The sequence below is a fragment of the Ovis canadensis genome, chromosome 17 (genome assembly GCF_042477335.2).
Source record: "Ovis canadensis isolate MfBH-ARS-UI-01 breed Bighorn chromosome 17, ARS-UI_OviCan_v2, whole genome shotgun sequence".
Classification (NCBI taxonomy): domain Eukaryota; kingdom Metazoa; phylum Chordata; class Mammalia; order Artiodactyla; family Bovidae; genus Ovis; species Ovis canadensis.
Window position 1 is genome coordinate 71,744,541 of NC_091261.1, and position 13,115 is coordinate 71,757,655.

At 51.5% G+C, this 13,115-nt stretch overlaps 1 protein-coding gene across 6 annotated transcripts in view; it reads right to left on the reverse strand.

Moving 5' to 3' along the window:
• The window catches only part of SLC8B1 (solute carrier family 8 member B1), a 29,971-nt gene extending 21,270 nt beyond the window's left edge, over positions 1 to 8,701 (reverse strand). For 4 of the 6 annotated variants that reach the window (XM_069558091.1, XM_069558089.1, XM_069558090.1 and 1 more), the window contains exons 1-2: positions 7,817 to 8,701; positions 6,988 to 7,228 (exon numbers count right to left, since the gene is read on the reverse strand). In XM_069558091.1, the coding sequence (XP_069414192.1) occupies positions 6,988 to 7,143 (156 nt within the window). In that variant the 5' untranslated portion in view covers positions 7,144 to 7,228; positions 7,817 to 8,701. The remainder of the gene's footprint in view (positions 1 to 6,987; positions 7,229 to 7,816) is intronic. The other 2 variants (XM_069558087.1, XM_069558088.1) reach the window with 2 other exon arrangements.
• Positions 8,702 to 13,115: the final 4,414 nt, after the last annotated feature.

The window sequence follows — 13,115 nt, forward strand, 5'->3', positions numbered from 1 at the left end:
CTTCCTCAAGAAAACACCACTGGTTCATCCTCCAATCCTCAGATGCTTCTTCCAGGAAGTCTTCCTTGACCACCCTACCCAAAACATGGCAGATCCTCCAGTTACAAACTCTCTTCACCCCTGGTCTTCCTTTTCAAAGCACTTCTCGTGTTTTGAAATCCCCCATTATTTGTAGGATGACAGACTGACTTAATGTCCGCCTCCCCCATCAAAGTCTCGCACACAGTCGGGACTCACAATTTTTTGCCACACACTGTGAAAGTGAAGTCACTCAGTCGTGTCCGACTCTTTGCGACCCCGTGGACTATAGCCTACCAGGTTCCTCCATCCATGGGATTTTCCAGGCAAGAGTACTGGAGTGGGTTGCCATTGCCACACACTGTGCTGGACCCCAACTCGCCCAGTCTTCAAAACAGACCTAGGAGGTTGGTACAATTGTTCCCACTTCACAGATGAGAAAACTGAGGCACACAGAGGCAAAGGGACTCACCCCAGGGCACACAGCCTGTCACTGCTAGCTGGTTTCAAACTCATCTCTGCCTGAAAGTTACCAGCTGAAGCTCCGGAGGAAACAGCCCACCAGGGGCAGGGGCAGCCTCCTTCCCCACCTCCTGCCCCGGCTCCTTCCGGTGCTCAGAGTCAGCCTGGGAGAAAGCAGGACACTCTCCCAGCCGGGCTCCTCTCCATCTTCCCGACAGCAGAGTTAGTCACCAAGGCAGGTCCCCCCAAATCTGGCCTCCAGAATCACATTCCTGCCTGCCCCCGTGCCTCAAGCTGGCCATCCCCTCCACTGAAACTCATCGGGAGCTGAACTCAGCTCTGCCCAGGGGGCGCCGAGCTAATGTGATGCTGCTCTGAGTCCGAGGTGGTGAATTCTCAGTCCGTCTCCTTCCCCTCTCATCCTCTTCCCTGAGTCAGTAAGGATCCCCAGGGAATCCAGAGAGGGTCAAATATTTTCCCCTCTGTGGGTAAGTTTTAAGGGTCAGGATGGACAGGAGAGGGTTGCAAACGCAATGCCCTGGGGACCAGGCAGATTACACAAATGTCTAAAACCACCGGGGCTGCTGGCAAGGATGGTGATGAGCTGGAGGGGGTGTGCCCTGCTGGAAGGCATCCAAGTTACAAAACGAAAGGCTGCAAGGAGATCAAACCAGTCAATCCTAAAGGAAATCAACCCTCAATATTCACTGCAAGGTGTGATGCTGAAGCTGCAATACTTTGGCCACCTGAGGCGAAGAGCCAGCTTATTGGAAAGACTCTGATGCTGGGAAACACTGAAGGCCACAGGAGGAGGGGGAGACGGGGCGACAGAGGACGAGATGGTTGGATGGCATCACCGACTCAATGGACGTGAGTTTGAGCAAACTGCAGGAGACAATGCAGGGCAGGGAAGCCTGGCATGCTGCAGTCCATGGGGTCATGGAGTCGGACACGACTTAGCAACTGCACAACCACCACCCCACACTACCAAACACCAAACAAAGCCAAAACCAAAACCACGGCAGCTAGACTAGCCCACGGGCTGTCAGTTTTCCATCCTACACCAGTAAGACTGGTGTGGAAGACCAGGTAGCTGAGAGGAAAGGCAGCCTTGAGTCTGCGCCCCAGTTTTGCTACCAGCTCACTGGGTGACCCTTGCTGCGCTGTGTGCTCAGCTGTGTCCGACTCTTTGCGACCCCATGGACTACAGCCGGCCAGGCTCCTCTGTCCATGGGGATTCTCCAGGCAAGAATGCTGGAGATTATCCCCTTCTCCAGGGGATCTTCCCAAGCCAGGGAGCAAACCCCGGTCTCCCACTTTGCAGACAGATTCTTTACCATCTGAGCACCAGGAAAACGGCCCCTTTAAGGTGTCTGGACCTTGCCTTCCTCACCTACAGGGCAGTCTTCATCAAACCCAGCCTGGCCATCAGATCTTGGTGCCACATGTTTTGTTAAGTGCTTCTGCACACACCCTTCATAATTGACTATCAAACTGTAGATGGGGGCTTCCTAGGTGACAGAGTGGTAAAGAATCCACCTGCCAATGCAAGAAATGCAGGAGACCTGGGTCGGGAAGATCCCCTGGAGGAGGAAATGGCAACCCACTCCAGTATTCTTGCCTGGAGAATCCCATAGACAGAGAAGCCTGGTGGGCTACAGTCCAGGGGGTTGCAAAGAGTCGGACGCAACTGAGCATGCACGCAGAATATAGACTATCAAAGTCCACGCTGCCTCCATTAAGAAGCCAAACAATTCCACAACTCCAGTACCTAGGGGACAATTCTAAATTGTTTCCATTTTTTGGTCGGGGCCCATCAAGAAAGGCTTGGGTTTTCATTACCTCAATGCTCTCTCCAAATGTTGTTACCTGCAGCCAAAGGCACTTCCTTGTGCATGAGCAGGACAGGGGGTGGCTTAGGAGGGATGAGGGGCTGGGAGGGACAGCGTGGAATCACAAGCTCCTGGTTCATCCTCCCTGGCTGAGGAGTGATCCGAAAAAATGTCCAGTCCTAATCCCTAGAGCCTGTGAAGTGTGACCTCACGTGGCAAAAGGGGCTTTGCAGAGGTGATTAAATTGAGGCTGTTGGGATGGGGGGATTGTCCAGAATTACCTGGAGGGCTTTAGATGTCATCACAGGATTTTTATAAGAGAGAGGTACGAGGGTCAAAGTGACAGAGATGCGAAGGAAGCAGAGGTCCAGACAGTGAGAGAGACAGTGAGTGAGAAGGGGAGAGGCAGGGAGAGGGGCAGAGGGAGGAAGTGGGGGCAGAGAAAGAGAAAGATGCTAGGCTGGTGACTTTGAAGATGGAGGAAGAGGCCAAAAGCCAAGGAGGTAATGCAGGAAGCTTCTAGAAGCTGGACAAGGCAAGGGAATGGACCTTCCCCTGGAACCTCTGAAAGGAACACGGTACTGACACCTTGATTTTAATCCAGTGAAACCCATTTTGGCTTCTGACCCCCCAGATAACAAATGTGTTCTCATTTTAAGCCACTAAGTTTGTAGTAATTTGTTACAGCAGCAACTGGAAGTGACAGCACTCATCTCGAGTCAGTTACCTGCAGACATTAAAACACTCTCAAAGACATCTCACGTTCTGAACCTCGCTGAGCAGCTCCCGCAAGAGTGATGGATGTGACCTGGGGTGGAAACTCCCCTCTGCCAGCTCCTCTCAACACACGTCCTATTCTCCCAGCCCCACGGCTGGACCCCAACAGGGCAAGCTCTCCAAGGAGTGGAAAATCACAGGTCTCCCACCAGGACCCCAACCCAGGAGTAGAAAACACTGCTATTTTCCAGAGGCCCCTCGGCCTTGTGACAACCGCTCAGCAAGGCCAGGCGGCACCCTGCTTCTGAGGACAGGGCTCTGGAGCCACGCAGCCTGGCTTCACATTCCGCTTCCCCACTCAGAGCTGTGTGACCCTGGGCAACTCAGCTTCTCTGTGCCTCCGTTCCCGCCTTTATAAAACGAGGCAGGGGTCGGCAAACTGTGAAGGGCTAAATGCTTCCTCCTCTGAGGGCCCAAAGTTCTCTACTGAAACCATTCAACTCTGGCTGATCGTGTGAAAGCATCAGCCGTAATAATAAACAGGCATGACTGCATACCAATAAAGGTGTACCTGACAGACACTGAGGTGTGAATTGAGTTTTCATGCATCACGAAATACTGTTCTTTCAAAATTTTTTTTCGATCATTTGAAAATATAAAAACAATTCTCAAGACCTTCTCTGGTGGCCCAGTGGTTAAGAACCTGCCTGCTAACGCAGGGGGCAAGGGTTCAATCCCTGGTCCGGGAAGATTCCACATGGGGCAACTAAGCCCATGAGCCGCACTACTGAGCTCGCGAGCTCTAGATCTGTGCTCTGCGAAAGGAGCAGCCACCGCCGTGAGAAGCCCGCGCTCCACGAGCAGAGAGTAGCCCTCCCTCAGCATAATGAGAGAAAGCCTGTGTACAGCAACGAAGACCCAGCTCAGCCAAAAATTATTTCATTAAAACAAGTGAAAACATCCCCAGCTCCTGGGCTGTACAAAACCCAGCAGTGGACCTGATCTGACCTGCGGGCTGAACTTTGCCAGCTCCTGAAATGAGGGGCTAAACGAGCTCACCCATGTGCTTCAAACAGTGCCTGGTTCATACTCAGTGTTCAGTACAACAAGCGTTGATTACTACTTTTTCCAGAGGTGAAGATTGAGAGTAGAGATAAAGAGCTCTCTGTACCTGTCAGCTTGTTCCCCTTGGGACCACAAGCGTCAGCCCTAAATGTCCAGTCTGTCAGATCTGTAGAGATTTTTTTTTTTTTTTTTTTCAGATTTCGTTCTTCCCAAAAGGAGCGTCCTGGAATTACTGGGCCCTGGTAGTCCGATGCCAAACAAGTCTCTGGCCCTCTGAGGTCACACTTGGAAGGATGAAGGCACTGGGTGGCCCAGTACTATTCCCCACCCCCCAACAAAAAAAAAATCTTAATTTGGTCCCCTTCCCAAAGCTACTACCACCATCTCCCTCAGGGGCTTTGCCAGCCTGCTCCCTGCCTCTGCCCATTCCAGCTGATTCTCCCACTGCAGCAAGGGGGATCCTTGTAAAAACTGAAATCAGATCATGTCCCTCCTGGGGACTTCCCTGGCAGTCCAGTGACAACAACAACAACAACCCAGATCATGTGCCTCCCGTGTTCTAAAAGCTAGCATGGCTCCCATCCTATGCCTAGGAATGGACCCACTTTGCACAGTGGTCCACAAAGTGAAAGTGAAGTCACTCAGTTGTGTCCAACTCCTTGTGACCCCGTGGACTATAGCCTACCAGGCTCCTCTGTCCATGGGATTTTCCAGGCAAGAATATTGGAGTGGGTTGCCATTGCTTTCTCCAGTGGTCCACAAAGCCCCAGGCAATCTGGCTTCCCTCTCCTGTCTCCTCCCTCATCCTTCACCCCCTAGCTCACTGTTCTAGCCACTCCGGCCTCCCAAAGTTTGCGACATGACAAGGCCTTCTGCTCCTGCCTTGGGGCCTTTGCACGTGCTGTTCTGCTATATCTTTGCAAAGCTTCAGGCCTCTGTACACAGAGACGCCTGTCCTGAAAGCCCAAGGCAAAGTGGTCACCTCTCTCCATCTCACACCATCACATCCCTACCCTTTTTGTGATCCTTGTCGCTCAGTGAAATCCTGTGGATTTACCTGACCTGTGAGCCTGTTGCTCATGTGCGTCCCCAACTAGAAACATAAGCTCCATGAGGGCAGGAACTGAGTGATTTACTCCTCACGTGTAGCACAGTTCCTGGCACATAATAGGTGCTCAATAAATATCTGTTGAATGAGTGACCTAGGTGAGGAGTGGGTGGCCTTTTCCGAGTGGGTGGCCTTTTCCAGCCTGCAGGCTCCCTGGCCAGAGGCTGGCAGGACTTTCAGAAGGGCAGCCACCTGTGTAGTCCTGGGAGACGGTAAGCCAGAGAGGAAGGATCTGGATTCAGCAGAAGGCAGCAATGAGTTCACGTCCTGGCTCTGCAACTTCCCTAATGGCCAACTTCCCCTCCCTAAACCTCAGCCTCCTCATGGGCAACACAGAAATCATCAGACTCATCTTAGGGGGTTGAGGGCAGGATTTGGTGAGTTCTGCACAGCGTTGGCTCGATAACTCAGAGAGATTATCTGACCCAAGCCACAGAGAAACCCCCATTTTCCTGCCTCCAAGAGGCAGCAGTCAATTTTATAACCTAGAGTAACCACAAATCACTTTCCCATCTATAAAATGGGCATAATTACCTGTTTGCCTGGTTCAAACAAAGGGCATGAAGGTACTCTGCGGCCCCATAAAGTTGCCGTGGGCGCTAAACACTCTCTCAGCTGTCCATTCAGGTGGGGGGGAGTTTGTTACTCTGTTTGTCCTCCCACCGAAGAAAATATGAAGCGAGAATCCAGCCCCCTGCCTTCAGATTTTCACTCTGGATCCACTGTGACCTCCCCTCCCCTTACAGACATCAGAACAGAATGATGCAAGTTCCCTGCAGCCTGTCTCCACCGCCTGCATACCTCCCTGCCTCAGGAGGAAGCCTCCTTGCTCTCATCACTGTTTCTCCTTTGGTGCATCCAAATCAAAGGTACTACCATCCCCCACCCACCAAGACACTAAGGCCAGAAATCTGGAGCCATCTTTGACTCCTTTCTTCCACCACTTTGCCCCTCCATCCAAACCATCAGTGCCTCCTGCTTGTTGTGCTTCCGACACTTACTCCAAGTCCTGACACTTCTTTCCTCTGCTGCACAACCATCACCTGGGAAGCTGCCAGAGTTTCCCACTGGTCTCCCTGCTGCTACTCTCAATCCTCTCAGTCCATTTTCTCCAGAGAAGCCAGAGACATTCTTGGAAGAAATAAATCAGATTTATGATAATTCCCTGCTGAAAACCTTCCATGGGCCCCCCACTGTCATAAAACAAATCTCACCTCCTAGCTTTAGCTCCTAAGGCCTTTGGTAATCTGACCACCACTACATCTCCATCTTCATTCTTAACATTCTCCCCACTGACTCACCCTGTTCCAGCCATTCTGGCCTCCTCACAGTTCTAGAAATCCACTAAGCTTGTTCCTGCCTAAGGGCCTTTGCACGTGTTTTTCTTTCCACCTGGAATGTTCTTCCTTCTGGTGTCTGTTACAAGTGGCTTCCTTTCTCCACTCAGGGCTTGGCTTAATGTCACTTCCTCCCAGAAGCCATGTGTGACCACCCAATCTGAAACGGTTGTAAATACTCCCTGTACCTCACAGCCTCCACTCCACAATACCACTTCATCCTCTTCATCTGCAGAGAACTTAGCATCTTACTGCCTGAAATCTACATGTTTATTTAGCCATCCTCCTAGGAGACTGTTCACTCCATCAGGGCAGGGATTTTTGTCTATATGTTCCCTGGCATATTCCAGGGTTCAGCTCAGTGCCTGGTACAGAGTAGGTGCTCAATAAATACCAAATCATCTGAATACGTCCCCACCTGATACCAGTTCCCTGTGTGGATACTCACGTCTACCACGCTGGTCTGGCTCACACCTGAGGCTGGAAACTGGGAGCTAATGTGGGACCCTGAAGATGGGGCCCTGGCCCCGGACACTGTCTCCACCATTTGCAGCACACAGAGCAAACACAGGACCCAGGACACATTCAGCAGTCCTCCGGCCATCAGCCCCCAAGGGGCCCGGCCCTCACCCGATGCTTCCCCTTCCGTAGTGTTTCAGTTCCAAACAGCTGGCACCTCCAGTGGCCTGCTGGGTAGGAGTGAGAAAGGGACAGTGTCACAGAAGACCAGACCACAGGACCCAACAGGAGGGTCCTGAAGAATGCCCCTCTCCCATCCCCCTCCAAAAGAAAGCTGATGTAGAAGCCACATTCTGGATGGGCCTGACTCATCTAGCAGGCAGAGTACATAGCCCTTCCTCCTGAGCCCCCAGTAGTGTTTCCATGGAAACCCAGGGCAATAACTGCCTCTGATGGGGAAATCAAGGCCCAGGGGGAAATGAATTGCTCAAAGTTACACAGCCCGTTAGCAGCAGAGCTGGGCTGGACTTTAGCATGTCTTTTCCCTCAACACTAGGGAAAAACTAGCTTAATTTTTCTTCCAAAGAAATTAAACTGGAATGGGGAAAAAGAAAAAAAAGTCCCTGGCACGCTAGTTTTCTTCTTTTGGCTCTTCCACGTGTTGCTAATGAGACTGTTTTGCCTTCAAGAAAAACAAAATCCAGAAAACAACGCTTTTTTTTTTTTTGTAAATCTTTGCTCAAAGTTCTGGCGGGGGAGGGGGTGCCTGGGGGAAGGAAAGGGGAGCAGAAGGGCCTGTCTCAGCACTCTTTACTCACCTGTTGACAGGCTCTTCCCTTCCGCAGTTCTCTGTAACCGCACTTGGCACTGACTTGGAGCCGACACTCCAGGTCTGCAATACAGGCTTAGCCACTGGGGCGCTATGCGACCTTAGGGAGGTCACTCCACGTCTCTGAGCCTCTGATTCTTCATCCGTAAAATGAAGACAAACGCTGGCGCGTCAGAGCCAACGATAAGGGTTCATTTAACATTTAACAAGGGCTCACGCCCTCAGGTGTTCCCAACTTAAGGATCAACACGAGTCTCCTCTCTATTGGCAGCCGATTTCTCGTGCTCGCTCACAAGGGAGCATTTATTGAGCGCGGCTGTGCGCTTCTCCGAGGCTAGACTTTCAGATGATCGGAAGTTCTGCAGACCTGATAGGGAGGAGCAGAGGCAGGAAATCGGGGTTACGATCACTTCTGCGGCTGCACTTTCTAGGTGCGAGACCCCGGGAACGTCCAAGTGCTCCGTTTCCCAATCCTGGCGGATGTTGAGCAGATGAACTCCGGCTGCGTGATCCTACCGCCGCGCCCAGGCGGGCGGGGAGCCTCCTCTTACCTCCTGCCGGGCCTCGGACCCGCAAACTCCGCACCTCGACCCCGCTGGGCTTCACAGCCTTTCCAGCCTCCGCCCGCCGGCCCGCGACGCCTGACCTTCTGCCCCAGAAGGCTCGGACTCGCGCTCCCCTCGGCAGTCGCATCCGGGTCTAGTCCGCGGGATTGCCCCAGGCACGGCCCCGGCTCTCCCCGCGCCGGCCACGCCCCTCATACAACCCCGCCCAGCGGACTCGCCCCCAAGGGCTCGCCCCTTGTATTAAAGGCACAGGCACCCTGCGCGGTCCCGAGGGTCTTCCCCACTCTCCTTCCTGTTCTCAGTCACCTGCAGGTCGGTTCTGCTTTCGCTGCTAAAGCAGAAGCTGAGATGAAACCTCATGCATATAAACCATAGGAGGCCGGAGAGGAACTTTTATACGGTGAAACCAGGGGGTTCTCTTCCCAAGGGAGGGGTGGTCGAGTCGGCGTCAAAAGTCTTCTTGTAATCAATGGTGATAAGTATCTGAGAAGGTACCAGGTTGGTAAGATTCCCTGGAGAAAGGAATGGCAACCCACTCCAGTATTCTTGCCTGGAGACTCCCATGGACAGAGGACCCTAGTTTAGGGCTAGAGTCCATGGGATCGCAGAGTCGGACACAACTGAGCAACTGACACTTTCACTTAGTGAACGCTCTGCCTTGCACACACAAACTCAGGCTGCCCTGCCTGTAATGCCTGTTTGTGAGATCTCCTAATTGGGTTCAGCGTTTCCATCCAGTAGGCTGGTCTTTAAAAGAAGAACATGGCAGGGAATCCCCCTGTGGTCCAGCGGTTAAGACTTTGCCCTTCCACTGCAGGGGTCACCGGTTCCATTCCTGGGTGGTAAACTAAGATCCTCGCAGTGGAGCCAAAAAAGACGACGACGACGACGACGACGACGAATATGGCTAATAGGTCAAAACAGGTGACTGGCCTACTCACCCTGGAGGATCTAGTTCCCCCTCCCGTTTCCCAGCCTCCTTTCCTTCTGTTGGGGTAGGGTAATTAAGTGTTAGTTGCTCAGTCGTGTCCAACTCTTTGCGACCCCCATGGACTAGAGCCTGCCAGGCTCCTCTGTCCAGGGAATTCTCCAGGCAAGAATACTGGAGTGGGTTGTCATTCCCTTCTCCAGGGGATCCTTCTGATCCAGGGATCCAACCCTCTTCTCCTGCATTGCAGACAGATTCTTTACCGTCTGGGCCACCAGGGAAGCCCCTGGAGTGAGGTAGGGCACCGAAAGAGGGGTCTGGGGATTTCCTCCTCCAACAGCCTCCACTACCACAGGCTGCACCCATCTCATCTCACCACCTCCCTCTCTCCAAGTCTGTCCTGCCTCCTCATCACCTTGAGAACCGAGGCCCAACACTGAGCCCAGCGATCGATCGAAGCCCTTTACCGTCTAGCCCGAGCTCCCCTTGCTGATTTCATCTTTTATCCCCACCTCCACCCTCTCCTGCTTTAGCCAGGGAAGTAGGGGACTCAACAGTTGGCCACACCTCTGCTCCTCCAGAGCCACCTGCCTGGGTTGCCAGCCCTTCCCTTGTCTCCCTGACAGACTCTTTCTTAGGTGCTAGACCCTGCTCAAGGGCCACCACCTCTGGGTGGTCTTTCATTCTCCTCCCTGCCCACCCCTCCCACCACCCTCGCGTTCCTTGCCTTTGGAGCACTCTAGCTCCCCACCCTAGAGAGGGTGACATTGTGGTCTAGAGCATATCTTTGGAATCTCGGCCTGTAGATAATAGTGATTTACAGAGTACAGTTGCGTAGGTGACAGTGTCCTGCTTGTCCCATTTAATAGCCCTGTGGATAGGGACAGAGTAAAGGGGCAAAGTAGGTGATTAAATAGTTAATCCACTAGGGGACTGTAAGTAAAGAAAAAAGAATGGGAGATCCCTGGAAGTTAACAATCACTCAAGAATGCAGGCTTGCTTAGCCACAAAACCAAGCAGGTTTGTTTAGCAACAGAACCATAAGTCATGGCCCCAAACAATAAAACAATGGTGGCCTGAGCCCCACATCCTGCCCGGTGAGCTCAGAAAGTTAATGACCCCTAGAACATGCTCTCTGCACACATAAAAAAAACAGTGATTTATGGAAAGGTGACATTTCAAAGTGAAAGACCATCATTGTATTGAGACCTAAAATAATTTTTCCATAGTGCTGTAAGTGTCCTCCAGGTAGGGCAAGAAAACTCTCCTGCCCAACCTGGAGGAGGAGCTGATGATGGAAACATGACGTCTACTCAAGAATGAAGAAGGTGGTGGTCTTTTTCCCCCTCCCCACTTTTGATTATAAAACTGTAGCCCTAAGTTCTTGGGGTGCAGCACCCTCACAGCTGCCTGAAAAAAATCACCTATCTATCACTTTGCCTGTCACTGAATTCTTTCTACACTGAGACATAAAGGAGCTCCCCTGAAATTCCACCTAGTGGTTTCACTGTGGGGTGAGGGCTACAGAGATCCCCATTTCGCAGACGAGGGAAATGTCCTCAAGGCACCCAAAGCTTTGCACCTAGGTCTGAGTGACCCCAGGTGAGTCCCCTTCACCACTATGGACTAAGTGTCCTGCATCACTCCGCAGGAAGGCTAGATCTATCTGACATTCAGCAGCTGTATTCAGAAGGCCCAGGGCCTGTGTGGTGTCAACTGAAAAAAAAACACAACCTTGGCATCTCTGTTTTATTGGGACCTTACTGAGGACGATAGCCAGACAGATAGCCTCTCACATAGCTCTGAGGAATTGCTCCAAAGAGGTGGGGGAGAAGCCAGTATATATATAATTTTTTTGGCCTGGAAAATACATGTAGTCAAGCATACATCTTGGTGAAAGTTTATTCTTAATGACAGAAATATAGACATCTCAAGTTAATGATTTTAGTGCTTTTCTATGGATGGGAAGATGCAAAAATCTGGGGTCATTGAAATCTTCCCTTAGTTATGCATCTTAGCTTTCTGGGGGCCATATATCCAAAACCCAGAATGCTCTTTCAACCCTAAATGCTCCGTAGGGTGCACTGCAGTGGGTCATGATTGAACCCTTTGCAGAACTGGAAGATGAGCCAGAGTCTGTTCTTTTTATCGACAGCGGCAGCTTCAGGAACAAAGCAAATGTTTAAGGGAAGCGTGAGGCCAAGTAATAGACTTAAAAGAGGAAAAAGGGAGAGAATTAGAGCTTCCAGTCTTTACTAAAGAGGCCCAAAGACTTGGAAGGTGCCTTAAGCATACCTGAGTCTCATCTGCAACCAATGCAAGTTCCCTCTCGATCCTAGCAGCCCTGGGCAAAGCGTCGTGCCACACCTACTTGAACTCCCCTGGGGACGGGGTGCTCATTACCTCCCATGGCAGCCCAGTAACCAGCAAACAGTACCAACTTCGAGCAAGTGTTTTCATTGCCATTGCCCGGAGTTTGCATGGGAATAATCCTTCTAGAAGGGGACTTGCCCATTGATAAATGCCAATCCTGAGAGCCTTGAAAACATAGGTGCTTCTTGTGCCTCAGGACTTCCCTGGTGGTTCAGACGGTAAAGAGTCTGTCGACAATGCAGGAGACCCGGGTTTGATCCCTGGGTCGGGAAGATCCGCTGGAGAAGGAAATGGCAATCCACTCCAGTATTATCGCCTGGAAAATCCCATTGACAGAGGAGCCTGGTAGGCTACAGTCCGTGGGGTCGCAAAGAGTCGGACACGACTGAGCGACTTCACTTCTCTTCACTTCTTGTGCCTCAGTCGCTCCTGGAGCTTTTCTGGAGAGGAGACCGTTTGGACGCCGCTCTAAGCCTGGGAGTGTTTACTGTGCCATCTTCATATCTGTGTAAACACGGAAAATATCCTAAATCTCCATCCGCGGCGGACCAAGGAAATAGTTGCTGTATCCCCTGTGAAATACTGTTGTGCGGCCATTTAGTACCCTGTTGTTCCTTCTTTTTTTAAAGAACAGAGGGATTTTATTTATTTTCATTCATTTATTTAGGTCTCGCCGAGTCTTCACGCTGCACGAAGGCTTCCTCTAGCTGCAGCGCACAGACTTCTCGCTGGGGTGGCTTCTCTTGTTTCGGAGCACGGGCTCTAGGCACGTGGGCCTCCGCAGTTGCAGCACAGGGGCTCATTAGCTGTGGCTTGAGGGCCCTGCAACCCACTGGCTCAGTGATTGTGGTGCACAGGCTTACCTGCTCCAAGGCATATGGAATCTTCCCGGACAAGGGATGGAACCCATGTTCCCTGCATCGGCAGGTGGATTCTTATCCACTGTACCCCGCAGGGAAGTCCCTGTGGTGATTCTTCTCCCTTTCCTCCTCTGCCTCCTTCAGAAAGATGAAATCTGCTTTTCTAGATCATGCATATCTTAGAAGCTTTTCTTCTAAGGAGCAAGTGTCTTTTAAACTCATGGAAGCAGTTTAGATCGCTATGTGGTATCCGGAAGTCAGAAGAACTCTGAACTAACTGAGGGGAGAAGGGATGAGGCCAGAGATCAGGCCACCCCCAGCTCCTTGATTTCTCCTTGGCTCCTCCCCAGCGTCATACTACAGAACTCCCTCCTGTTCCTGGAGAACACCCAGTTAATTGCCACCAAGATATTCCAGATATGTTCTGCTTCATCTCTCTGTGGAGGCTTATAACTTATTTTTGCTTGCTTGCTTAGTTTTTAAAACTGTTTTCTTGCGGACCGTGTTATACTTGCAAAAAGAGGCAAAACTTGTTTATAGTTTGTTGACTGAAATAAAAAT